Source organism: Passer montanus, unplaced genomic scaffold, assembly GCF_014805655.1.
Source record: "Passer montanus isolate IOZ18808 unplaced genomic scaffold, ASM1480565v1 scaffold111, whole genome shotgun sequence".
NCBI lineage: Eukaryota > Metazoa > Chordata > Aves > Passeriformes > Passeridae > Passer > Passer montanus.
This window is the reverse complement of record NW_024357725.1, coordinates 1,723,911-1,750,607: the sequence shown is the minus strand read 5'-3', so window position 1 is coordinate 1,750,607 and position 26,697 is coordinate 1,723,911. Positions and strand designations below refer to the sequence as shown.

At 39.3% G+C, this 26,697-nt stretch overlaps 1 protein-coding gene across 15 annotated transcripts in view; it reads right to left on the bottom strand.

Moving 5' to 3' along the window:
• HERC1 (HECT and RLD domain containing E3 ubiquitin protein ligase family member 1) overlaps positions 1 to 26,697 on the bottom strand; it is a 101,807-nt gene that overhangs the window by 5,325 nt on the left and 69,785 nt on the right. For 8 of the 15 annotated variants that reach the window (XR_005630120.1, XM_039731387.1, XM_039731373.1 and 5 more), the window contains exons 38-70: positions 25,437 to 26,212; positions 24,538 to 24,736; positions 23,470 to 23,630; positions 22,204 to 22,320; positions 21,794 to 22,025; positions 20,947 to 21,071; positions 20,475 to 20,695; positions 19,031 to 19,299; positions 18,462 to 18,514; positions 17,042 to 17,242; positions 16,267 to 16,441; positions 15,803 to 16,073; positions 15,201 to 15,414; positions 14,261 to 14,517; positions 13,586 to 13,713; positions 12,272 to 12,399; positions 11,508 to 11,708; positions 10,567 to 10,697; positions 9,415 to 9,614; positions 8,991 to 9,105; positions 8,300 to 8,446; positions 7,678 to 7,779; positions 7,363 to 7,536; positions 6,790 to 7,083; positions 6,065 to 6,130; positions 5,818 to 5,943; positions 5,260 to 5,398; positions 4,616 to 4,797; positions 3,840 to 3,995; positions 3,214 to 3,336; positions 2,539 to 2,641; positions 1,693 to 1,862; positions 277 to 415 (exon numbers count right to left, since the gene is read on the bottom strand). Coding sequence is in view for 14 of the 15 variants with exons in the window: in XM_039731387.1 (XP_039587321.1) it covers positions 277 to 415; positions 1,693 to 1,862; positions 2,539 to 2,641; positions 3,214 to 3,336; positions 3,840 to 3,995; positions 4,616 to 4,797; positions 5,260 to 5,398; positions 5,818 to 5,943; positions 6,065 to 6,130; positions 6,790 to 7,083; positions 7,363 to 7,536; positions 7,678 to 7,779; positions 8,300 to 8,446; positions 8,991 to 9,105; positions 9,415 to 9,614; positions 10,567 to 10,697; positions 11,508 to 11,708; positions 12,272 to 12,399; positions 13,586 to 13,713; positions 14,261 to 14,517; positions 15,201 to 15,414; positions 15,803 to 16,073; positions 16,267 to 16,441; positions 17,042 to 17,242; positions 18,462 to 18,514; positions 19,031 to 19,299; positions 20,475 to 20,695; positions 20,947 to 21,071; positions 21,794 to 22,025; positions 22,204 to 22,320; positions 23,470 to 23,630; positions 24,538 to 24,736; positions 25,437 to 26,212 (6,095 nt within the window). In the remaining variant the exon portion in view is untranslated. Of the gene's footprint in view, positions 1 to 276; positions 416 to 1,692; positions 1,863 to 2,538; positions 2,642 to 3,213; positions 3,337 to 3,839; positions 3,996 to 4,615; positions 4,798 to 5,259; positions 5,399 to 5,817; positions 5,944 to 6,064; positions 6,187 to 6,789; positions 7,084 to 7,362; positions 7,537 to 7,677; positions 7,780 to 8,299; positions 8,447 to 8,990; positions 9,106 to 9,414; positions 9,615 to 10,566; positions 10,698 to 11,507; positions 11,709 to 12,271; positions 12,400 to 13,585; positions 13,714 to 14,260; positions 14,518 to 15,200; positions 15,415 to 15,802; positions 16,074 to 16,266; positions 16,442 to 17,041; positions 17,243 to 18,461; positions 18,515 to 19,030; positions 19,300 to 20,474; positions 20,696 to 20,946; positions 21,072 to 21,793; positions 22,026 to 22,203; positions 22,321 to 23,469; positions 23,631 to 24,537; positions 24,737 to 25,436; positions 26,213 to 26,697 lie in introns of those variants that run through there. The other 7 variants (XM_039731458.1, XM_039731467.1, XM_039731435.1 and 4 more) reach the window with 6 other exon arrangements.

The following is a 26,697-nucleotide window of genomic DNA, read 5'->3' as shown; positions in this document are numbered from 1 at the left end:
GAGAAACCAAGCACTTGTTTGAGAAAGAGGAGTTGTATTGCTTTGGTTTGAATGAAGCTGATTTTCCACACAGTAGCTTCTACAGTGCTCAGATGCCCACTGGGTTGTCAAACCACAACAAAAGCCAGAGTAAGATAATTTGTATATTAAACAAAACAAGGTATGGATATAAAAAACCCCCAATTTTGTCCTAAATATTCAGAAATTCTTGTCACACTCACAGCCCAGGAGACAGCAGGACTGAAGAAAAGGCCAGAGAAAAGTTCAGTTGCTCACCCGGAGCCCGAGGGGGGACGGGCGGAGCTGTCCAGGCCGCACTGTGGCAGCGGCCGGCCGAGATCTGCCGCACGTTCTTCCCCTGCAGCACCGTCACCAGCGTGGGCTCCCGCACATGGTTGGTGTGGCCCAGTCCCAGCTGCCAAAAGGTAACAATCAACAACTGATAGTATTCCTACAACTCTCCAAGCAAGAATTCAGAGACGATGATAAAAAAGTCATATTTGTTTACAGCAATATACATAGTGTGATAAAACGTATCTGCCATATATATATTTTCATCTTTTATCTTTGACAAAATACTGCACCTGCACCCAGCAAGAGTAACAGACCCAAGTGCCAGAGACCTGAAAACAGCAGGAGACTTCTCAAAAAATCTTTCCCAGACTGAGGATCTGATCCATGCTGCCAAGTCCTGTATTGCAGTCTCTCATACATAGACAGCAAAGCTCCTACATCTCCTCTGTGCTATTTACACAGCATTTTTGTTCTAGAATGTAAATCCTGGTTTACAAAAACACAGTTTGTGTAAAGACAACATTTACTGAAGCTGTTGTGACTCTTCGCTGAGTTTCATATCATATCCTAATTTCATACTCTGCGAGTTAAAAATTTCATATCACAAAAGTGTATTTTTTCCCCAGTTTATATAAAACCAGTATTTTGAACCACAAGGAAAATCATATAAACAGCTTTCAGAATGAACTTCTCTACGTTTTGACACTATTTTTTCTCTTCCAAAAATACAAAGTACCATATTAAAAAAACACTAATAAAAGTAATTTAAAATAAACACCTCAAATAAGTTCCTCAAAAATTATTCCAAACACTTTGCTCAACAAGCCTTCTCAAAAACTCAATCCTAGAACAACACAGGATGAAGTCTGCCCAAACTTCTTGAAACATCAGTAGCTAATACATCAAGAGACACTTTCTTAAATTTGTAGCCTGCAGTAGAAAAAATTGAGTAATGTATGTGGTAAAGGAGGAGAATTTCTCATTTACTACATTTTTTCTGACCTCAAAAAAACCATTCATTTAAAGAGGTTCATTTATATTTTCATTATGAAAAGTATCTAAAGAGTTCAAAAATCTGATTGACATCAACCACAATTTTTATTATGTTGAAAAGATGACAGCTTAAGAATTTGGAGAAAATCTGCAATTCTTTTAAAAAGCTTGAACCAGAGTAATTTGGGTAGCATGTTTGGCGTGCTTTCCCAAACTGGTACCATGGAAGACCACAGAGATTAAACAAGAAAATAATGGAAATCGCCTAAAACACAATCATGCTGAGGGGTGAAGGAGGAAAGGAAAATCAAAGCCTTCTTTTCCATCAAAGGGAAGCCACATCCAGCACAGCTGTAAAGGGCAACAAGAGGCTCCCGGAGGTCAGGAGCAGAGAACAGCATGTACCTGGCCTTCAGAGTTGCTTCCCCAGGCGTAGACGTCCCCCGTGGAGGACAGCGCCAGCGTGTGCTCGGCGCCAACAGCGATGTCCTCGATGAAGACCCCGGCCAGCAGCGGCACCTGCTGCGGCCGGTTGTGGTTGCGGGCGCGGCCCTCGGGCAGCCCGATCAGGCGATCTGCAAGGGCAAGCACCAGGCTCCAGGAACAAGCAGCATGCTGGGGAATTTCATTACAAGCACAAGCAGGGGAGGGACAGACAGCACATCTGTACAGTCCTAGGGCTGGGACACATGGGGGAACCCTTCAGGGACAAAGGGCATCGGTGTTCCCTGCAAACTAGGGCTGCCTACAATGCTCGTTTACACTGCTAAAGCTGTTTATCCATGGTCAGTCAGAAACAAGACCAAATTCAACTAAACCAAGGCCTCTAGATCTAAATGCATGGGTTTATAACAAACACGAATTAACTGACTTCACCAGTTTCTGCATGTTTCATTCAGTGTACATGGAAATCCTCCTGCCCGGATTGTTAAACATGTGTAAGTATGTGCGCTTAATTAGACAACTTCGAAGCAACCCAATGGTTTTGGATGTGTGAAATTCAATGAAGTTTTAGGAAAATGGTCTTCAAAAATAAATTAGTAAAATGAAAGGTGTTCTGAGATCAAACAAGACAAAGCTACAAATCTGGATTTCAGGTGTATGTTCAAGTTTCAAAATTTACGTTAGGGCAATATGTTTCTAAAAAGGAGCATTAGGTCAGTCTTAGAAACATGTCTTAACATTCCTCCTTTTCAGCTGCAATTTACACAAGCCGAAACATGGAAATGTCAAAAGTGCAGTTTGTCTTACCTTGGCCAAAAGTATACACATGACCATCTTTTGTCAGCGCAACTGAGAACTGAGTTCCGCAGGCAACTTTTTTTATTCCAATTCCACAAAGAATATCCACTTTCTATGGGGTAAAGTGAAAGGAAAACAAGCTATGGTATTACAATGCTACAAACAGAAAGCAAACACAAATTCAATGTGTAACTCTTGCCTCCAAAAAAAAATTTTTTTTTATTCCCACTGTGCAGCACACACACTGTAGAATTATTTTAATTAACACTTGGAAATTAGTACAGGAAACAGAAATTTTTTTTTTTCAATGGAATGAACACCTTATTCTATGTATTCTATTCAAAATACCTATTTTTCCTGGGAGTGAGGGGGACTGGCATGGGAAGAAGTAGATGGGTGTGTAAACAACCTTCTCCCCAGTTTCCAAAAGAAGAAATCCCTCTTCTCTAAGATAAGCCTCAGATATTGACTATTTGTACTGCTACTGGGACACAGTCACTATGATATACACAAAATTCTTGAGAGTACCAGGCTCAGCATAATGCATCATCAGAATTATTTGTGCCAGACTGTGTAACAACAGCATGAAATTAATAACATCTGGAAATCACACTCTCAACACTGTGCAACATCTTAAAGAGCACTGAAAGTTTATGCAAAGAATCATTTCCTCGGGAATCTAACCTGTGGTGAGGACTTTGCAGTGGAATTTCCCAAACCAAGTTTACCATAATCTCCATCTCCAAAAGCCCAAACCATTGAGCCATCTGTTGACACAGCCACAGTGTGATTGAGGCCACAGGCAACCTGGGTGAGAGATACAATGTTATTACCACGGCTTTTGCTGACTTACTAACTCGAAAATACCAACTACCTTTAAGAAGAAAAACTGTTTTAAAAATGAACTATCCCTGTAAAACCACTAAAACTTCCACTGCTTATTAGAGTGTCTTAAAGACCTTTAGGACAGAAAAAATTCAGCAGTGTTTTATCAACACTTGCTTTCTCTCAGCTCATAGAACCAAAGGATGGTATTATGGCACACCTGTTCCCTGCTTAAAAATAGAAAAAAAATCTCATTAATTCATGCTTAAAAATGCCTACATCTTGAAATGTTAAAAACACAGGCAGTTTTGCACAAAGACGATCAAAAGACTCAGGAAAGTCAGTATTTAAAAAACATGCATTCTCAAATTCTGCCATCATAATCAAAATAAAAGCCAAGGTTAAAAACCACAATTGAACACTTAAGTATGTTAAAAACACAAGCTTTAAACTAATATACAATGCTAATTTTAGATAAACCATGCCTGGCCAATCTGGTAACCTTCCAGTGCTGTCACTCTTTCTGGAAGTTTCTTATTGGAAGTATTTCCAAGCCCCAATCGACCATAATCTCCATTTCCAAATGTAAAAAGTTTGCCATCTGCTGTCACCACAGCTGAATGCTTGAAGCCACATGACATCTGGAAGTAAAATAAGCATTATTTTTACACACATTTTATACTTGGAAATTTATATTGACTATTACATGTACGTATATAATACCTTTCTTGACCATAAACCATATTCCTTTTTAAAGAGCTAAAATAGAGACATGTTAGTATTAACCATTTCTCCAGCAATGGAGAAATGGTTAATACTCTTAACTCTCTTTAGTGGTGATGTTATGGAGGGGGACTGAAGGATATTTGCGTGAATAATTTGCTGTGTGATTATCTAATTTTTTTATAAAGAAACCTCCAGTCAAAAGCAAATATGGTTTTGTACATTGTTAGTACTTAGGAGGAGGTCTTGGTGACCAGTTTTGTAGGTCAAAGTTGCCTGACAAGGATAAAGGGAAATTTCTAAATCATGTCAGCATTTTGATCACCTTTAAATTACCCCTTTCTTCCATGTTCTATTTTCAGTCCTCTCCAGTACCAAGTGTTGATTAATATATCTGTGGTATTGACATCCATTAACTGGAAACAACCACCCTGGTTCATAAAGCCCCAGAGAACTAAAAAGTTGCCTATTTTCATGCAGTTCTACAGCACTGGGTTCCCAGGCCTGCAGCTGGAAGGAGACACAATTATTCTGAAACCTGCACAACTTCTTCTCCCTGCAGAGCCTCAATCTGCCTGGGCCTGCGCTGCCTGTCGCTGTTCCCGTGGCCCAGCTTGCCATAGTCCCCATCTCCCCAGCTGAAGACTTCCCCACTTTCTGTCAAAGCCATGGAATGTCCATCTGACCCACAGGAGGTCACCAGCTGTGTCACAACAAAGCCTGGCAAAGACAAGCGAGAAAACAAAGCTTAGCATTGCTTATAACAAACTCTTACATACATTTATCCATGGGTGCTTTGTGGCAGCCAATTAGGTCTGGGGAAAGGAACAAACTGCAGTAACTTCTTTTTATAGCAATTAATTTACTTTTAATCTGAACAAAACCTTTGTTTTCTTATGGAGAACTTACGCTTCTGCCTGCCATTAGTTTTGAAATTAAATGTTCCTAATTTGAGCAGACAGTTTTCCCTGAAACCTTCTTAAAAATTAAAGAATTTTAACATACTATTTAATTCTTAAGGAAATATGAAGATCTTGCTTATTTGTGCAAATTTTAAATTAGAAACTACAATAGTTTAACAAGTAAATCTGCAGAAGAGCATCAGCATAAACAATTATACTAATTACCAAAATGCTTATTTATGCTCCATCACTGGATTCCTCTTAAATACAACAGTTTTACCTTGCAGTGCTGAAATGACAGTTAAGACATGAAGATCGTCAGAATTTCCTTGTCCCAGTCGCCCATAGCTCCCCTCACCACAAGCCAAAACTGTGCCATTGGCTTGGATGACAAAAGTACAATTCTGACCACAAACCACCTAGGTTACAAAGACATGAAGGAATGTTAATAAATTATATGCTAAATGCAGCAATGTTGTAAAATACTTGCATTACAGTGCACCATTTCCTTTTGTTTTCTTTGCAACCATATCAAGACAATATTCCATCAATTCAATGTTATTTCAGAAGGCCTAACTGCCACATGTATTATGTAAAAGTTGTGCAGGTATTTTAAAATCATGCTCATATAAAATAATTGTGTTGTCAGATTTCAGTGGCTTCTTGGTTTGAATTTGTTAAATAATTTAAGATTTCCTTTCTACATGAAACCCACATTTTGAGATGCTTAGAGTTAATTCAAACAACAAACTGAAAAGACATTTAGAGAGGGAATTTGACAAGCTGTACAACCAACAGATGGCAAATTATGAAATCATGACTGGTTCTAAGGGATCACCTGCTGGGCCTGGGAGAATGAAGGTGCTGCCACTGGGATCATGACATTTCTGCCAGCCTCTGCCAGCTGCCCATGCCGTCCTGCTCCCCACAGGTACACGTCACATTTGCCTCCCAAGTGCCAATCCTAGGGAAGAGCATGAAAGAAGGCTTTAGAACAAGTGCACTTTCAACAGCTGCCACATTTCCAAAGAATAAAAGCCCCTCCAAAACATCCCAAACCCCCCAAAAACATCAATTTTACTGACCTCTGGCCTTGATGTTGCCCAAGACATGATCTGTTCATCCATGCCATTGATCCACTTACTGTTATCCTACACAGCAAAAGCCACATTGACCACGTTCAGCACAAGAGATGCACATTCTTTTTCTGTTATACAATACATATTTTCTTAAGAACAATATTTAAATGATTCTAAACAAAAATGCACGCAGACTAGCAATGACACTGTTATCCACAGCTTGCGATCCTAATCAATGAAAGAAAAACTAAATTCATGATGAAGTAATCTTTTTCTACTGATGCAGAGGGCTTTTTGAAGTTTCAATTGTAAACACTGGCTTGAAATGTTATAAGCTTGCTTATAAAAAATTCATAATTAAAAATTTCTGTTCTGGTTTGCATAACAAATCATGAAGAAAATTGACACCAGCAAAATAATTTGGTGTGGGAACGTAACAAGATGTTACTCTTAAAATAGCACTACAAAGCTCTACATTTCTTCCTATCACACATGAAAATTACTGTCCTAGTTTGGGTTGTTTTGTATTTTGATGTCCAACTGACTTGCACATTACACACACACACAGAGCAATCTTAACAGCATATTCTAACCAGTTAATTAAAAAATAAACTTATTGCTGTTGTTTATGTTACTAAATATAAATGTTTACAGTTCAGAGATTTCACTGCATCATACTGTGTGCTCAGTAACAGCACACTTGGCTGTTAAGATAATATATCCACTTTTACCATCAGGAGAGTAAGCTCATCCTCTGGAACAGGCTCCAGGTCTGGGACAGTGAAGGACTCTGGGAATTGAGCTCCCTTGGCCAGGGCTTCAGCAGCTTTTATGGTAGTGGAGAAGCACTCGAGCCAGGCCCATTCCGTGGGGTTCCAGGCAGAGGGGTCAGGTAGGCAGCTCTGGTGGTGAGGGGGCACGGGAGGGTTGCAGAGCAGCTGGTCCAGGTGCAGCCCCACAGCCAGGGATGCCAAGCACTGCATGTAGGGGCTGTGAACCAGCTGGTCCCCACACACCACATGGGGCTGCAGGTCAGCAGGGAGGAAAAGAGAACACCCAGTTAGAAACATGCACCAAACACTTCAAAATACAAGCTAGTCCTGTAGAACAGTATCTTCCTCCATGCTTAACCAAAGTTTTTCTAATATTTTAAATACTTTCAAATTAGGAGACTACTAGCCTTGAGAATAGTGAAAAATATTTCAAGTGGAATGTAGGACAGTCTTCTGGGTTCTCTGGTGAAAGACTGAAACGGTGAACTCGTGTCAGCCATGAATGCTAATAAACATTCACATTTCCCATACCTTCTCATAGGCGTACTGCTCCTGCAGCATCACGGGCAGGCGCTCCAGGAACGCGCGCATGCATGGAGCCATGTTCAAGCCCAGAACTCCCTGCTGCTTCAGCGCAGTCCTGCACGTCGCCAGCACGTGATTGGAAGAGATCCACTCTGAGGTGCAGTTCACCACCAACACGTCCTGTTCAACAGCAGTCACATTAGTCACATTAGAAATTAAAAATTCATATAGCAGGATAATTCAGTTCCATTGATTTATCACCAACCATATAGGTTTACATAGGGGCCAGAAAACACACAGGTTCAAACATTTCTGTCTCACCTTTGATCTGTTAGAGCAGGCAGCAACTCCAACCTCAGGGATCCACACTGCAGTCTGGATAGCTCCAGACCCTATCACAACACTCTGCAATACTGACCCGTCCTAGGGAGAGAAGGGGTTGGAGTCAGGTGTAAACAGAGCTACAGTTCTGTTTAAGTGCATACGTATTCCTAAGGGGTGATACTCTCACAAGTTTTTGAAAACTACTTAAAAATAGAACTGCTTAACCTAAAAGAAGAAACTCTCATTTTTATCATATTAAGGAGATAATATAACTAAGGATTTAAAGGTGTTTAATAATCCATATTACCTAGCTCTTTAAATTAGTGCTCAACATAAGAGAATATTGTTCTTAACTATAACAAAAGCAGCTGGTTCTGCAAAGCCTAACTAACATGACCAACCCTACAGAATCAATCAATACCCAACCATAAATATAAAGTACTTCAATGCTAAGTACAATTTCAATTTATATTTTATTATTTATTATGTTATAACAGCATTTCACACCACGCTTTCTCTACTGTATCTAACATGTGAGGTGGAAGTTGGTCTGATACCTTGACCAGTTCAGATACTCTTACTAAGAATGAGAATCAAGCCACACCAAAGATGATCTTACCCGTAAAGACCAGATATTCATGAGGCCACCAAGGCCCCCAGACACCAATGCCAGCCCATCAGGACTGAAAGCAACAGTGCGGACAGGAGTGATGTGTCCTCTCAGCTGGAACACACACTTCACTTCCACTGCCTTCCTGAATCCATCCTGCAAGCAATCACACATTTATGGAACACTGCACTACTTCCAGGAAATGGAGTAGCGTGACATGTGTGTGTTCTGCAATAAATACCAATCATCCACACACACAGCAAAGTCCCACTAAACAATTTAAAAACACCCAGGCCCATGCCAATATTTCATAGATAACTTGATCACATTATCAGCTTTCTTCCCTTTACAAAATGCCATCAACATCAAAGACCACATTACAATTTATGTAGGTGAAAATAATCTTCACTCTTTATCTACAAAAAACTTTGAACTCTCACTAAATTTTAGGATAAACTGATCAACATTTAAAGGAAAGAAAACAGACCAAAATGTAATCTTCAGCCTTAATCTTAAATAAATTTTTCAACTTCCTGTTCTGAAATTGCCTACACATACACAATTGCAATGTAAACTTTTTTTAGCAAATTTCTTTTCTCGGGAAACTTTGAGATTAAAGTAACTCACTCATATTCTTCCCCTCTTTCAACTTCACAATGAGCAAAGAGAATTTCTTACACAGCAAGTTTCGTCCTTTTACCTTGGCACTTGTTTCTTGCTCCCACCATCCTTCTGAGCAAGCTGAGCTGGACTGCAAGGTGATTATAATGTCCTGGGGAACAGTCCAGACGCACACCAAACCATTGTGGCATCCCCTAAAGCATGTTGAGTGACATTAGAAAAACAAAATTAAAATATTAACTAACAAAATAATTAATAAATTAACTAGCAAAAAAATTCCAAGCAGGACTAGCACCCACAGGTCATGGAGAAAACAGCTGGTAACACAACCTGGGTCACTCTTTTTATTTAAATTCTGGAACTTCACAAATTTCATGACAAATGACTTACTGAAGGAATGTTATTTTTAACAAAACAAACCCTTTTCTTTGCTACCAATACTACAGACTGGTAGAAAACTCCTGCAAAAGAACTACAGAAACAAGAACTAAGCAATGGCTTACGTAGCTAACAGAAGCTGGGCCTTGGGTCCTTTCCCTGGCAGAGCACACCAGGCAATGCCATTCACCAGGGCTGGGTGGGACAGGGAGTGCAGGCGCCTCCAGCACCCTCCCAGACACCCCCAGAGCTTCACTGTTTCCTCTTTTGCACAGGTCAGTAGAATCTTACCAGTTGGATCCCACTTCATACTAACAACCGTATCCTGTTGGATTTAAAAATATGAAAAGGTGGTATGAAGTAACACAGCAATGAGGAAATTTAACTCTCAGAGCTAATGTAACTTTTAATTACTAATAATGAAAATATTTTCTTCTCATATAAATCACAGATAGTGAGTTGCATATATAAAGTCATAATGCTACATTTCAGAACTACCAAATTAAAAAGACTTCAAAGTTTGCTGAAAGAAACTAAATAGGAAATATAGAAAAAGATGTTTTCTTTTTACTGCAAACCCTTCTTGGTTATTTTTCCTCAGAAACAGCTTTGAGTCAGAGGTAGCCCATAGCAAGAAGGGAAGTACAGATTTATTGCCACAGTGTGGGACTGCCCTGCTTCACACAACCAGAGCAGCTCTTGGAAGCAATCAAGATGCTCTTACTACATTTACATTTGAGGAATTCTGCTCTTAGCCTAGCAAATAATTAATGGACTATTAATGACTCGTTATTACATTCTGGCCAAGCAAAGGTTCTAAAACTTTGCAACTGCATATTTAGAAAAACTAACGGCATATTTAGAAAAACACCTTTTGCTTTGCCTAGGAAGCTAAACAAAAACCTGTGACATAATCAAAATTCAAATTTATTATGAGTACTCTTACCAAGTAGAACAATTAGTCTTTTAAATCCAGTCAATGCACAGCTGTGTGCTTAATTCACTTCCATCACTGTATGTACATATACTTCACAGTGTCTGATAGCAAAGAAGGTATCAAGTTTATTTTTCCTTTCCTTTTTTTACATTTGGTGGACTGTTCCTTTAGAGTTTAACATTATGTTAATATGTGTATCAGAAATAGGTGTGAATTTTTGATTCGCACTTGTCTTTATAAATAGCTTTCAAATAGACAGAACAGCTTAAACAGATTTTACCTACAAATAACATTTTTAACTATAAGAAGTCTACATTCGTTTAAGAAAGGCCAGCTCTACCTTATGCGCATCAATGAGAATGACTCCTCCTTTCTCAGTTGGTTCCTTTGTTCCTAGGAGCAATTTTCCATCTGAATAGCCAACAGCAAATGGTCTGTCTTCACTGAACCAGGCCAGGCATGTGACAGACACTGCATGAAGAGACAACACAAACATTCATTAAACTAAACTGAACTCCACTCCTAACCAAAGATGTTTTTGCAGTGCAGTTGTCTAAACTATGAAGTGCATAACAATGTTCACCATCACCAAGGTCACTTAACATATTCTGGTCTGAAATTTTCCTGAAGTCATATGATAAAGATAAAACTGAGTGTCACTAATGACAGCTGTTGAGATTATTCTGCACTAGTTTTCCCATTCTTCTTATGAAAATAATTGAATTTATATTCCTGGTATAGTGAAAAGAACTATACCAGGTAAAAGAAAAAGGCAGACTGAATCTTATACGTGTATCTGAGATAGGCTTCTAAAAAATGCTCTGGAAACAACTTGCCTCCCCTAGCAAGTAGATTTTGTTTCACTTGATTCTGCCAAAAAATATCTGTAGGCTTAATGAAGAAGCCAGATGCAAAACCACACAATACTACCAAAAATCTGCTACTTGATGTCCTTTGGGACTGAAACTATAAAGAAAAAATGGCAATCATTGAGAAACTCAAATGACACTCTGCAGGCCATCTGCAGACAGAGCAGACACTGCAGGGGACCTCTACTGTTTGTCCACAATGGCAAGGAATGGCAGGATTTTACCAGATTACTACACACTGCCTCTGCTGTGGGGGAATCAGGGTGCAGATGAAGATCCCACAGACTTTTCTCCTCTCATGAACCATAAATCATATCCCATGAACAATAACCAAAAATTATTATATACTTCCTTAATGAAAAGTGGGTGTTTGTTCACAATTTTAATTTCAAATACTGATGCAGTCTCTTACCATCCTTTCTATAGCAATGTTCCAGTTCCAGCCGGTGCATGGCTGAAATATCCACAACTTCAATAAGAGCCAGAGACCCATCCATGCGCCCAATTAACAATAATTCTGGAGCATCTCCTGTCCATGCTGCAGCTGGCCCTTCTTCTGGCCAGGCTAGAGCAGATACCCAGTGAGACTGAAGATCTAATAAGCCTTTTCCTCCTAGGAGATCAAAAAGTCTGTTAAACTATTTCATCTTCATAAAGAAAATACAACAATAATACTTTCCATGGGAAAGTTGGTTTTTTTTCCACAGGAAAAAAAATATTGAGAGTTAGGACATACTAAAAATTCACCTAAGTTACAAGAATACAAAGCAATGGTTCACTAATCTATGTGGACACAAAATCTAGGCAACAAATCTCAATTATCATTCAATTTAGGTAGTTTTGTTACGGAAGGCAGCTGAATTCCTCAGTACCCAGTAAATGTACACTTTTCTTGGGAACTATCTATTACCACAGGCACAGTAACTGGTGACTTTTTTAAGTGCAACGCAACAGAATGAAGTTTACAAATTACTTCCTCTCAAAGATGTGTAACACATATCCACTTGGGGTTAGTGCCTTTCTCAAATTAAACATGTTCACTATACACTGTGGGAGATGGTAGGCATTTAAACTGGACAGTTAAACACTGGGGTAAACAAAGGTGCAGTGACTTGGCAGCCTCCCATATTTCTATATGCTGGAGCAGGAAGCACCCACAGGCAGCTCGGGACATACCATTGACTTGCCAGATGTTCACCATCTTTTCTGTAGCTCCAGCCAAGTACTTGCCACTGATGCTCCAACAGACAAGAGATAAACTAAGGTCACTGGGTGACCCCAGACCTTCTTCAGAGTCACCCTCTCTGTAATAGAATAAAAGAATGAAATTAAGGGGGCATTTCCTTTAAGCAAACAGGAAAAACTAGAATTAATAAAATATCGGCACTAGAACCTTGAGTCCTGCCATCGCAGCAGATTTACATAAAATGTTTTTCTGCTCACAGTACTACATTCCCTCTAAAACCACTTCAAATTAGAGAACTAGATACTACTTATTATCCAGAAATTTCAAATTAGATTTCAAATGGAAACTCTTTACCTTTACCTATTTAATCTCAAATTTAACATCTCCAGTGATGGCAAAATTTTCTGGGAAGTCATGAAATGAAACAACAGCATGGACAAGAAATAAAAGAGACACATCTTACTATCAATTCTACTTTAAACTCTTCCTCCTGTTACAATCTTGTTACACTATTCTAAAATTTCATTTTAAAGTCTGCTTTGCCTAACTGTAACAGGGCCGCAGATATCTTCAATTGCCCTTTAGATCATACACAACAACCACATTTTTTACTGCTTTTAGTACCAGAACAATGAAGGATATAATACTGTAATATCGTTCTGGTTGTTTCTTTTAAGGCCACATCTAACACCAGCAAGCAAACAAGAACTAAGCCAACCACTACAAACTTGTAACAGAACAACCTAGTAGTTCACTATTGCTTCTTCATTCTTCCAAGTTCAACTATGCTTCACTGAAAAATTAGATTTTAATATTTCCTTTTGCTTTCTTCTTTTCTGGACACACCCAAATGACAAAAGAAGTACTCCCAAGACACTCATGTAGAATTACACCTAGCTCCTGTATCTCAGAAGTCAGAATTTTTTTTTCACACTGGAATCAATGACTTGCAATAATCATGTCATATGCTGGAGCTGTCCATTGGAACCCAGTGAAGGGATACTCACTTTTCTGCTACATGACAGTCCCATACCATTTTTATTTTACCTGTGTCTCCTTCTATCAATTAATTAAGGATGTTTTAAAACAGCATTGACATGATCTCTTTATAGCGACTCTTACCAGATTGACATTTAAGCTCTGTTTTCAGTTTTAACCTATTTATTTTGCATGCCATAAACACAGCAACAGCAAACAAATGAGATATTTTAAGAGCAGGGTATAATGATAACAGCCAATCCTGCAGTATTTTACACAATTACAGCTTAAATTAAATATCTGGCTGTTGTAAAGGATCAACTTACAGCTTGTTCAGCACACAGGTCTGTTGCAGTGAATATTGCTTCTTTGTCACATTCCACACTCTGATGGTGCCATCATTCCCACTTGTTGCCAAAAGTCCCTTTTTATTGCACCAAACACATGTCATGACCTACAAATACCAAAATAACCATGGCAAAACTGGAATTTACAACTTGGGTACATTTGCTCACTAATATTAAGCAAACATTAACCAGTGAGACAGTGATTGAAACACCCCGTAACAACCAAACTAGACTTATTTTTCTACTTTCACAGTATTGTTTACTGCAATTAAGCAGGCTTGATAGGGACACCACACTTCATACAGCCCCATGCTCGATTGACTGCTATTGCACAGAGTACTGCACAAACATGTTATCTATTATGACAGAAAAATGAATTCAAATGAAGATCTAAGGAAATATTCAGTGATTCTGCTGACTTTATATATCATGACAACGTTTTCATGACCCTCTTAATTGAAGCCTCAAAGAAGCTGAACGTTTCTGTGCATCAGAGGCGCAACAACTCACATCAAGCAACAACTTTATCTCCAAAAAATTACTTCCTGTGGGAAATCATTTCAATCAGCTAACTGTAAAACGATACTATCTTCCTTCTTCTGTGCTCTGCCAAAGAGAGCAGAGCAGCAGATGCAGTGAGGAAGCCATGCTTACCCTGTTCTGGTGAGCCTCGAGCTTGATAAAGGAGCACTTGCGCAGGTCTCCGCCCATGTCAGCGAGGGTCTGTGGCGCGCTCTGGTTGTCGCGGTCGTGCGCGGCCAGCGTGCGCACCAGCTGCTGCGCCGCCCACTGCCGGTGCTGCGACGACAGGCGTGACGACAGGCAGCACGCAGCCAGCGCATTCGCCAGCTCAAGAGGGCCTACAGCAGAGGGATCATAGCAAGGATGGGCATACAAATGGGCAATTAAACCTGCTTAGACAAAACAGTGAGATGATGCCTACATGAGTGAACACAGCAACAACCAGCATTTCCAGAAAGAGATTAACAAGCATCTTAACAATGTTGCAATCACATGAACTACAGTAAAAAGAAGAAGAACAGAATTCCAAATAGCCTTATTCCCATGATATGAAAATGGCTGGTCAATGAGCGAGTGCTTTCTAAACAGAAAAAGCCTCATCTGACAGAGACCTGCCACTGTCACTGCCCTGTCCTTCCCTCTCTATCCCAGCACCACCCTGGGGGGGCTGGGGGGGCACAGCTGTTGCTTTGTGGCTCCCTGACCTCTCAGAGGACAGGCAGCACAAATTTCTGCCTCAGACACAGGATAGCATTTGGGTAGTGGTAATCAACTGTTACTTTCCTTAACTTCATCAGGAGGCACAACCAGGCTCAATGTCTCAGCTCTATGGCTTTGAATACACACAAGTTCAGACTGTATTTTGAACTGGTGAAAGATGCAATTACAGAGTAAGGCCTATTTCTAAATAAAATGTGTATCATAAACCATAACATTCCTTTTAGCAAAGCAAGTTTTGTCCATTTTTAAAATTGTATCTATTTATATATTATTCTAGCAAGTCTCTCCCTTACACACAAATGAAGAACTGAAGATCTAATGGTTAATATTTAAAAACAAAGCTGTATCATACCTTTCTTTTCAATTTCAGCTTTATCATAGTTTGGCCGCAGTTTGGCCCCTTTGTCGGCCAACAATGCTACTAGTGCTTGAGTAACCACAAAATTTGGAGATGTGACAAGTTTGCTTTCTTCTGCAATTCCTCTTAAAAAACTTGGTAGAAATTTTCTCTGAATTGGATCATCAACTGTTGTCAAGTTCACACCAGTTGCTGCAGAAATCAAATTCTGAAAATAAATAATTGATGATAAATAATCAGAACAAACAGAACTATCAAATTTAGAAACATTTTCAGTTGCATAAATTGCGCTGGGTTTTACAGTTTTTCCTCTTATTTTTCTGTTCTCTGCATAGAATTGACTCAATTAGAAAACCAAAACCTTAACAGAAAACCCTATGAACAGAAAAAGCACATCCATTTTCCCCATCTGAAAAGAATACTCAGCAAAAACACATACAGTTACTTCATTTTTACCAACAATCAAACATACTTCTGGTACAAAGCCATAAAAAAGGACTCTAAGGAGATCCTCAAAGTGAGAGCATTCTCACCCCAGCTGAGACGGTAAAAGCACAAGTAATCATAGTAGTCTCAAATAAGTACTGAAGTCCTACCTGTGTACATAACTGCACCAGCAGCTTTGCAGCACTGGGAGTGTTTGATGCCAAGCAGCCAACTGCAGTGCTCAGGTAGGCGAGGCAAGAGATGGGCTTGCTGGTTTTGCTGTGGATGCCCCTGGATCTCTCCGTGGAGCTGGACACCGTGGCTGGGCTGGTGGACAGGCCTGCCCTTCCCGCTGCCGCCAGGCACATCAAACGAACCAAAGTGCGGATGTCTGTCAGTCCCAGGGATTCAAGGCCAGCTGCCAGGCTACAACTGGAACCACTGTGGAAATGGATATAAAACCCCTTGGTTCGAAAGAACAGAATCAACAGAACTTTTTCTCTCAGCAGTATTATGTAAGTACAGACACAAGAATTGCTTCCCCAATTAGTCTGAAATTGCATCATTATCAAACAGAACTGCGTAACTGGTTTACAAAAGGAAAGGTGGAAATGTTGCCAAAGATGCTACGAACCTGACAGACAGAAGTGAGAGCGCTCTCATAACCATTGTTCTTGCCAGGAGCACTTGGGCAGCAGCTGTCACTCTTCTGAGAGCCATGACACGGTCATGTGGATTTACCAGAGCAGCTGCTTGTTCTCCTAAGGTTATCCTGCCAGAAGAACTCTTTTCTATTGAGCCGTGACAGCCTTGGAAATAATGATGATTTGCATAAGTGTTTAAAGAAAAACAAAACATTATCATACAGTAGTAAGAACAGAAGCAAAGTCGGCCTGAGTTGCTCATTTTTCAGTATTTCATACACACAGAACTACAATAATAATTACTGAGAGGAAAATACACTCCGTAATTTAATTATTCCTTATTTTCAAAGAGACATGAACACAATGTGACATACTAAATCTTAATCCTCTGATTCCCTTTTCCATCAGAGGGGACTATTCTTATGTCCCAACTTAAATCCATTCATTGAGTTCTGCAAAACATTTTACTGGCATCTACTGTTTGACTACAGTCACAAGTTTCACTGGCAAAATTCAATCCTTCTGTCAATTCATAATGCCTCACACTCCTCTCTCTGATTTCCCTATAACAAAAGGACAATTCAGAGGTGGTCTCCACTTCCTCATGGTGGCAGGCAGGAAATACTGTCAGGATGTTCCTGCCTTGCCTCTAGAAAAGCCCCACTAAAAAGGGGAGGAGGTGGTGATAGCTGTTATCATTATTGCTGTTGCTGCTGCTGTTACTACTATAATTCTTTCTTTAAATTAAATGGATTTCAAATGTACCTATTTGCATCAGTGTTTCTTCCATACTGTTGGTGGCTGTCACCATTGCAACTGAAGCACCCAGAGGGTCACTGTCAGGGAATTGAACAGGTTCAGGTACAATGCGCCGATCATTTAATCCAAGAGGTCCAGCCAATAGTTCAAACTCCTCTTCTCCTGTCAGCTTTTCATCTTCATCCACATCTAACATGTCCCAGTCTTCTAGAATTGGAGAAATATAATTAGACTTCGTTACAAAAGCTCAAATATTACATAATTTCAGTTAATTAAAAAAAACCAAAACAGCAGATGGTATGAAATGTGTATTGTAATCTTCAGCACAGCAGAATTAAAAAGTCAGCTTCTGATGTTGACATAGACACAACAAAGTAAATCAGAAAAACAAAATCCTGCTCCTGGCCCTCTCTATTCAACCTAACCTTTATACTGCACAAAATTTTATGGAAGATTCTCTGAAGGATCAGACTAGCTACTCTCTAAAAACACATTAGGGGTCATCACATACAACACAAGACAGCTCCAAAACCTAGGGTACTGTGAAAAGTGCTTTAAATCATGGTAACAAGTGCGTATTCCAAAGGACTGAATGGTAAAGACAGATGTTAGAAATTTCTGGTCTTCATGTTTATCAAAAAAGCATGGGTTATAACTGAACACCCAGGCTTTTGCTTTTCATTCCCAGGGAATTGGAAAAAACCCCAACAACAAAGAAAAACCACTTTACACACTTTACATGCAACTCAGTGAGACACTTCCTTCACTTGCCAACCATTTACATACAAGTCAGCTTACATTGACTGATCTCCCTCCTCTGTCTCACTCCACGCACAGTAGAATCAGAACACCTTTGATCTACAGCAGACAGACTTGCCCTAAGTACTGCAGCACTCATTTAGTCTCAAATAGACAAATGTGGTTAATCACACAATTGCGATCACAAGAGTTACAGAATGGACCAGAATCACACAACCAACTGGGAAAGGTTTTCTACACACATCAGAAATAATCTGTTTAAACTGAAAGCCACCCTCAGGATGCTCTCAGCTTGGACAAAGGGAGAAAAATTATGAACAAGACTAATGGCAGACTTTTGGGACACTAACTTACACTAATTAATTTCTCCGACAAAGGCAGCTGAAGAAAGATATTTGAACATAAGATTTTGTATGTGCAGTTCTGGACGTAACATCTCCTCACAAGAAATTATCAACCCCAAGTTAGGTGTTTGCCCTTTCAGCTGCTTACAGTGGAAAGAGAGGGGAAAGAATTGACCGATTTCATGTTGTGATTTGAACTAAATAAGTCCCCAAAACTAAAATACTGTATCTAACTGGAAGAGATTTTAAAATACACCTTCAGGTTTATTTGCATGAAAGTACCTGTTAGAAAAAACAAAACCCTGTGCAACTTAAAAACATACCTTCATAGACACTGTCTTGTTTACCTATTAGATCAGGGGCCTGGCCTTTGTACCTGTATGAAAAAATAACAAAGAAAGTTACTGAGTGGTTCTAATATTTTATAAATATGCATAAAATATTTTTAATTTGGTTGCCTTTTTAGTCTAACTTTACTGTTAGGTCTACATGTATTTATGAACAATTCCAGAAAAGCCTAGTAACAGACAAACAGATAAAATGGCTTCTGAAAGTGTGTGTGGAGCGGGGAAGCACTTTGCAGTACTAATGTACAAAAAGTCCATAGAAAAAATACCAGAATTGTCAGAGAAAATTGATTATGGGCTTTCAAAAGTCACTAAGAAGGAGGTAACATCCCAGGAAATTATTCCTTGTTCTTAATTTAGAAACTAGAAATATCAAAGCAACCTTTTTTTTTTCTAAATATGCATTTGTCAAATACAGACAATTATTTTAAGTATCAGAAAATCCTGCTAGGAAGTCTTCTCTCTTAAATCAAATCCCTAAAATGCTGATGGCTCATAACCATGTTTAGTTTCCTTTCTTTATCCACCGTCTCCTATTTTGGTACCTTTCTGAGGCTGATATTTTAGATTTGCTCTTGAGGGCCAGGTATTTCTCTCTGCAGATTCCACACAGGAGGTAGTAGGGGTTCCCACTGCCACACTCCCCCCCGAACCAGCCGTCCACATAGGAGCCGTTGCTGCGGTAGCCCTGGCGGTTGGCGCTGCGCCCGCAGCCAGGGTGGTTCCTCTTCATGTGCTGGTTAAAGCTGACCACGCTGGATTCACACAGCTCACAAACCACCACTTCTTCCCTATCTTCAGATTCACAGACGTGCTGTACAGCAAGATTTTCACACGTTATTTGTACAGAATAAGTGTCTGCACCTTAGATATAAAACATGCCAATATCCTTAGGTAGGTGTCTCTGCACATTTCTATCACTGATATTTATATGGTTGACTTGTACAAAAGCAAAGCAGAAACATACAATTTATGACATAATGAAGACCATCTCAGGCTAGGAAAAACATTTTCAAGTAGTTTCAGAGGAGCTAATTTCCTATTTCATGCTAGATTGACTCAAGAGCTCTTGACAGTGTAACTTTTCATTTGTAACACTGTCACATTCAACACTGTTTGTATCTGGTTCTCCTCAGAACTTGGCTGAAACTGGAGCTAACAAGGAAAAGAATACTTTTTAGCTTTCAGACAACCAGATTTTACATTTACTGGGCAACAAAAATTACCATTTGTGTCAGCAAATATCAAGGTTTTATCTCAATGTGAACTCCCATTTTTCATAATTACACTTCTGTCCTAAGTCAGTAATTTCATTGAGATGTTTCAGTGACACAAGTGCTCCGAAAAATTCAACATGCATCCTGCAACTTGCTTCCATATCAAAGCTAGGTAGCATCATAACTAGGAGATGAAAAGCTAAATCTTATGGGTTCATTGTCTAATCTGACATGGATAACTCAAAGATTAACAAAGTGCTGTTATCATCTTTGTTTTCCACCTCAATAGTTAATTTAGTGCTCTACAGAAAAATTCAGTGAGAACTGCCACCACATCCTTCCCAGAGAATGGACTACATGACACAAGAAAAACTGACTGAAGTGCAAATTATATTGCTAGAGATTAGATACTATTAGCAGTAGCAGGAGAAGAAACATTTATAACTGTGCTTGTCATTTCACACAGCTAAACCACCTAGAAACACCTACTTGATTTCTAATTGGTATTATCAGAATAACTATATGAGTTCTGTTCTCATCTTTCATGGGAGGGAGGAGAAAACTACATGTGGAAGTGCAGAGCAAGAAACACATGAAATCTCTATTCTTAATCTAGAAGTGATGCTACAGAACACAAGATGATTTTAAGCACTGCTGGCACTTATTAAGATACTTTCAAAGAGGCTCTAAACATACGCATTACTTTAAACTTGAAAATATAAGCATGCAAAAAGCAGTAAGTTAAAGCAGCCCCTGCTGCAGTCACACACACCCAGGTAGGCCAATCCAGTACCTCTGGGATCCACATTCCCAGAATATCATTATCACTAGCAAGATCTTGCCCAAACATAGCTTCCATTGCTTCATCATCAAGGTCAATCTCCAACTCCTCATCCAAGTTGAAGTCATACAGTGCCCCTGGATCTTGCTGCAAGGAGATCCCTTCCCTGCGGCTCTGGTTCCTGTGGGCCTGCACTGAGCGGTACAATCCCGCTCAAGGTGGGAAAAGAGAGAAACAGGAAAGCAGGACTTTTATTTTCCATGGCAGAGAGCTGGCTGTACTTTCAATTTCCTTTTTGTTTTAACTATTCTGCTAAACAATCTACTTATCAACACATAAAACTCTTAAATATACATTGGCACGCATATGAGAAGGAGTTTTCTAAATGTCATGCTAAGTCCCAGTCCCCTTCCTATTCATTTCCTGGATAAGCAAAGCCCTTGGAGTTCTTTCTGTCCCTTACCAGCACGTGCCAGCAACGTTCGGGCAGCTAAATCAAATTTGTGCCTCCGTGTGACAGCTGACCGACTTCGAGAGGGAGGGCCACTCGCTGCAGCTGCATTATCCACATGATCCAGGTTATCAGGGCTACAGGAATTTGGAATTTACACGTCAATTAAACCAAGTTTTAAACAACCACATACAGTAACTAAGTCATATTTATCAGCATTTTTTCCTTTCTTTAATGTAAGAAAAAAAAGGAATTCAAGAATCTTCAGTTTCAAGGAGTACATATATACTGTTCTGACAGTAAAAGTTACCTCAAACAAATCAGATGCAGCAAAGTCAACACCTATTTGATCTTCCAGAGGGCCTAAGCACAGCACAAACTTTGAGAGAGCGCTCATTTTACACTAGGTTAATTAGTAGCTTGAATAGTTAATTAACCAGCTTGAATTAGTTTTTTCTCCTCTTTTGAAGAAATAAAATAATCTCTGTTGTCGGTGGCTGAGACAATTCACCTTTGGTCTAACATGTGAATTTGGCAAAACCTGATTTTAATGGAATTTTGCTTTATTACTTGGTCTTTTAGTTAAAATAAAACTATCAGCCCTCATTTTTTTCATTCTTTTCTTTTTTTGTTGTGAAGAAAACATGTTCAGTTACATTCTTCCCCAGTTCTGCATGCAAACAGTACAGGAAAATAAATGCACCATGTACACCTACTTTAATTGCATCTTTGCTTCTGCTCATGCTGTAACAAAATTCAAAAGCTACATTACAAAGTAACTCTCCGTCAGCAACCATGAATTAGTGAGATTTCCAGTTTCAGAAACAGATTACAAGCAATTACAAGAAAATTCTTCTACCTCTCACTAAAGCCTTCCTCCATTTCAGGGGCATCAGCAGAAGGGATATCACCTGGAGACTGCAAATAGCAATGATCCCCAGATTTCCCACCACTGCCAGAGACAACTGTTCCATGCCGTGACTCTACAGTTCCCTCTGACTGAGGCTCTTCATCATCTTCGTTTCCAGGGTGCTCGATCATCCACATGGCCAGCACTGTGATGTTCTGTGCATCTGCTTCTCCTCTGGCACCTGAAAGTAGGAAAACCACACTTTTGAACTGTAGTTTACCACTGATGGTTATAAAAAAAGCAATCTGTTTCTCCACAGAAATGGTTATAAAACTTAAAAATCAAGTATTCTACTGAAAAACAAGTGTTTCACGTGTATCCAATCTTTCAGTTAAACTGGTATTATAGCTGTAGATTACCTGTAGCTTCCATAGCTTTTGCAATTTGCCTGAGGGAGAACCCCATTTCTAGCAAGGGAACAGCGATGGCAGGAGGAGGAGGGGATGTTGAAAGCCGGCTGCTTGGATCAGACAAAGCTTAAAAGACAGAAAATGATAACTGTAAAGCACATAAATCTTTCTCTAGTGTTACTTTATTACACCTTACTTTGATGTATCAGCTTGAACTAAAGAAATAATTAGTCCCAACTTTTATCTCAAGTTTTTTTTTTTTATTACTTTCCACAAAATAAGATACTTTCTGTAACAAAACCAAATGGAGTTCATTCTTCTTTGTAACATAGATTATGTTGACTGACTCTGTTTGATCAAGTACTGACGATGTGCAAAGAACTATTTAAGCAATTTCTATTGTTTTCATTTTGAACTGTATCAAATTATCTATTTGATCCATATTTAGGTAGCCTAGATAAAGTTATCCTTGTCCAAATCAGAGATTCCCAAATGGTGAGATCATTCATTATACATTCCTCTTAAGGTACAGAAAAAGACCTCAGCTGAACTCGGAACATATCTGAAAAACCTCTTTGTGGATGATGGCCGTGTTTCTGTAGAGAGTCATTCAAGGGACTCTAAAGAGGTCAGTTACTGCCCAAAACCAACAGTTTCTGACTTGCCATAAAAGTGATGTCTAATCAGTGAAGACCAAAATGTACTAACAAACAAACACTGTTGTAAAGACACAATTGCAGCTAGAAGCAAGTCATCTCATAATTAAATCAAAAGGAAAAGAAAAAGTCATGAAACTGAGGAGATCAGTTTCTGTGCAACACACGAACCACTAAACACCCCAATTAATAGCACAGATGTAAGGGCAAGAATAAAAAGTACTGGTAAATGTACCACGAAATACATCCATTCTTGGTTTCTGTGTGGTATGAGATCTAACAAAGTTAGAAAATTACTGCACTTACCAGCAGCACACAACCAAGTACACAAGCCCAAATCAGATGAACATTTTGAAGCGGTTACCAATTATGCTTCATTATTGGTTTTGAATCCAATCCACAGCTTTTAAAAACTCATTTCACTTGCTTGATAAAACCTACAGCTATATAATCTGTATTTTTTTTCCTAAGATAGTGACTTAAAGGTTTTCAACAATGCTTGGAATGTTCATTTGCCTTAAGAAGAACCTCTGCTGGGTTTCCATCTTTTAAAACACAGCCCCTGGGCTCCTGTGACTTCCCTAACTTGTCCCCATTTCTACTCCACTGACAAGTTTACCTGTGCGATTGGCAGGCCTTGCAGACTGGGAATCTGGAGAGGTCAAACTTTGCCTCCTTCCAACTTCATCTGAAGGAGATGTTGGTAAAGAAGATATTGGTGGAGTCTGAGCACGCCGTGCTGGAAGTACCGTTGTAGTAGGATAACTGGAAAACATTTGCCTTGAAAAAAGAACAATATACATTTATGTTGAACAGAACTGTGCTGAAAACGGTCTGACACAAGAAGTACATCCAATTGGAGTGCACTTGGCAAATCCTACTTGATGCAATTGAGTTTAGTAAGTGTAAGACACAACACATTTGAGGCAACAGCTCATTCCTACCAACTTTATCTCTACAGTTAAGTTCTAAGCATGACATTAAAAAACCCCTCAGAGACCAGGAGGTCTCCTAGGAGAAAAAAAACAAAAAAAACACTTTTCCCATTTCCATGGTTTGTTCAGAACTCTGGCTGACTAATAAATTAAAGCTGACTTACTATGGCAAGTATTTGATGTTCACTGTCATAGTATGAACACATTGTTCTGGCTTTTATCAAAAGATGTCTGCAAAACTTCTATGAATTAATAAACTTAGAAAAGTATTCTATGCAAGGTAAAGCAGATTTCCTTCAACAGCACAAATTGCCTCTGCAAATTCAGTAGTTTATCTTCCATTTCAGTACGTCAGGGTAAGCTGAAAGAACATCTTAGCTTCACAGGATGTTACCTACCAAGATCTATTCTGGTTTGAGAATCAAACATTCATTAAAAATGAATTTCAGAGATTTGTAATTTAAACTATACCAAAGAAACATGAGAACTGAACAACTTAAGGAGAACATTTTCTCCTTCTTAAAGAATTCAGATATTACACTTATAAACAGTGTATAGCAAAAGCTTAACAGCTTTCTAATAAAAAATGCACACCCTGCAAGGCAAAGTAACATTTAAACTGTGTCCCTCTGCAGGAGCAGTTCTTTGCAGCATTTTTAAGGGCTTTGGCAGCTAAAGACACACATTCTACATAAACCATGCAACTGGTTCCCTACACCCACAGAATCACACATGCTAAAAGGATATTTTACCTCAGCAGACTGAGAGGCATAACACCAGGTGATTCTGATGCTGGAACTGTTTCTGTATCAGTTACTGGTGTAGTAGCAGTGGTGGTATCCTCCAGAGAGCTGCTCATGAAAGATGTTGTGCTAGAAGCAGAAGGGCTGGTTGTAACTGGTGTTTGGGCTTGCTGAGACTGATCACCTTCTTCTACTTGTTGCTCCACTTCTGCAACAAAAAAGCGAGGATGTTACTGCAACACTAATATAATTGTGCAGATCAGAACAGTACCCATGGCTAAACTTTCAAAATAACTATTGTTATTCAGAATTCATCCCAGAAAAAGAAAGGGGTGTGCAGATTCTGCCACTAACTCATGGACTTGAGTAAAGAAATCAGTCCAGGAGCTCTTGCTGTTCTCACAGCTATACAAGGTAAATAGCAAACAAATCATTTACCTATGCAAAAGTTTATGATATTCAGATTTATGGTAGGAACAGCCTGGACTATTCTCAAAACAGACAAAAGGAGAAGAGGGCTTCGATAAAAGTACAGCTGATTAACCATAAATCTATTTTTAACCCAGCTGTGCAAGTCTGCAAGTCGCATTTTTAAGGGATTTTTATTGTTGGTTTAGAGGAAGTGCAAATCCTTCAGACAAGTATACACAGCATTGATCATTTTTAGAAATATTAAAGACATTAAAAACTCTTATTTCTGATTGATATGCCTTCACTTTTTATTAAGATAAGGAATTAGGAAAAAGGCAAAAAAATCAGTGTTATATCTATAAAACAGTAAATGAAGTTCTGTAAAATTTCTCTGTCCAATTAAGATTCCTCCAAAGTATAACCATTACAAATTGACAAGATTATGTTAATTGTATTATCATTGTTACTATTAATTTTAATCTCATTTTGAAAATTACCTTGTTTAAGTCTGCCACCAAATTGGTCCTCCAGCAGCCCATGAACCACTAATTTGTAGATCATGGCCTGTGCCCGCTCCAGGTCTGCCAGCCCCAGTGCCCTCTTGATGGGCGAGCGCATGACCGCGCGTTTCACCATGTGCCGCATCAGGAACTGCAGCGCCGCCCGCAGCTCCACGTCCTCGTGCACCACCGGTGAGCCCGCGCAGTCAGAGTTGTGGCCGTTCTCGGCCAGCACTTTGGGGATTAACAGCAGCTCAGCGTACTTACTACAACTAAGAAGAACACTAAGTGACTTCATAGCACCAAGATAAAGGTAGGACAGCTGTACAGCTCGGATTTCTGACTGCACTATATCATGACTTCGTGGGGTGTGCTCATGATTCTTTTTTCTTCCTTCAGCAGGTTGGTGTTGGGATTCCATACCTAGCGTTGATGGTTCTAGAGAAAAGGAAACAATTTCATTTTCTGACTTAGAGGTTGTAGCAACATGTCCTTTGTTATCATCAGCACTTTGGCCTAATCGTGTATCTGATCCAATGTCACCCTCCATTTTCTGGTCCACTTCCCCTTTATCTTCAGATTCACGTCTGTGTTTTTTCTCATGTCTCTTGGTGCTTTGCTTTCCCGTATCTTCATGAATGCCAGTTAGATAGGTAAGGTCCAGTAACACAGTGGCTGTCAGCCCACGAAATCTTGCAACATCAAAAGGCAGTGGTTCACAGGGCTCCAGATTATACAACGGAGTATCACTAGGCGACCAAAAAGTTGGGAAGCTTTAATAAAGATCAGAATGACACAGGAAAAAGCAAGTGAGGGAGAGACAGAAGGAAAGTTCAGGAAGTAATGTAGGCAAATAAGATGTAGAATATATTTAACAAAACAAACCAATTTAAAAATTAAATGCAAACAGGGGAAAATGAGGATATGATCAGAAAACAGGGAGATATGGTTTCAAAGCAAATGCAACAAAGCATACACAGGTTTTCAACAACAAGCACTGAAATCCAGAAGCCCCACAGAAGCTATCCATTCTGTGCTAACACGGGATATATTATTTATCAGAAATACGTAACACACTTTTATTAAGAAAAACTATATGAAGGTAAGTATTATTTTAACAGGTATAAAAGCTTATAAAGAAAACTTTTAAACATTAAGGAAAAGCTTTGATTGACCTCAGCTACTCATCACCATGAGCACCCTACTGAGAGCTCAGGACAATTCTGTCTCTGGTGTGTCAGGACAGACCACCTGGTGA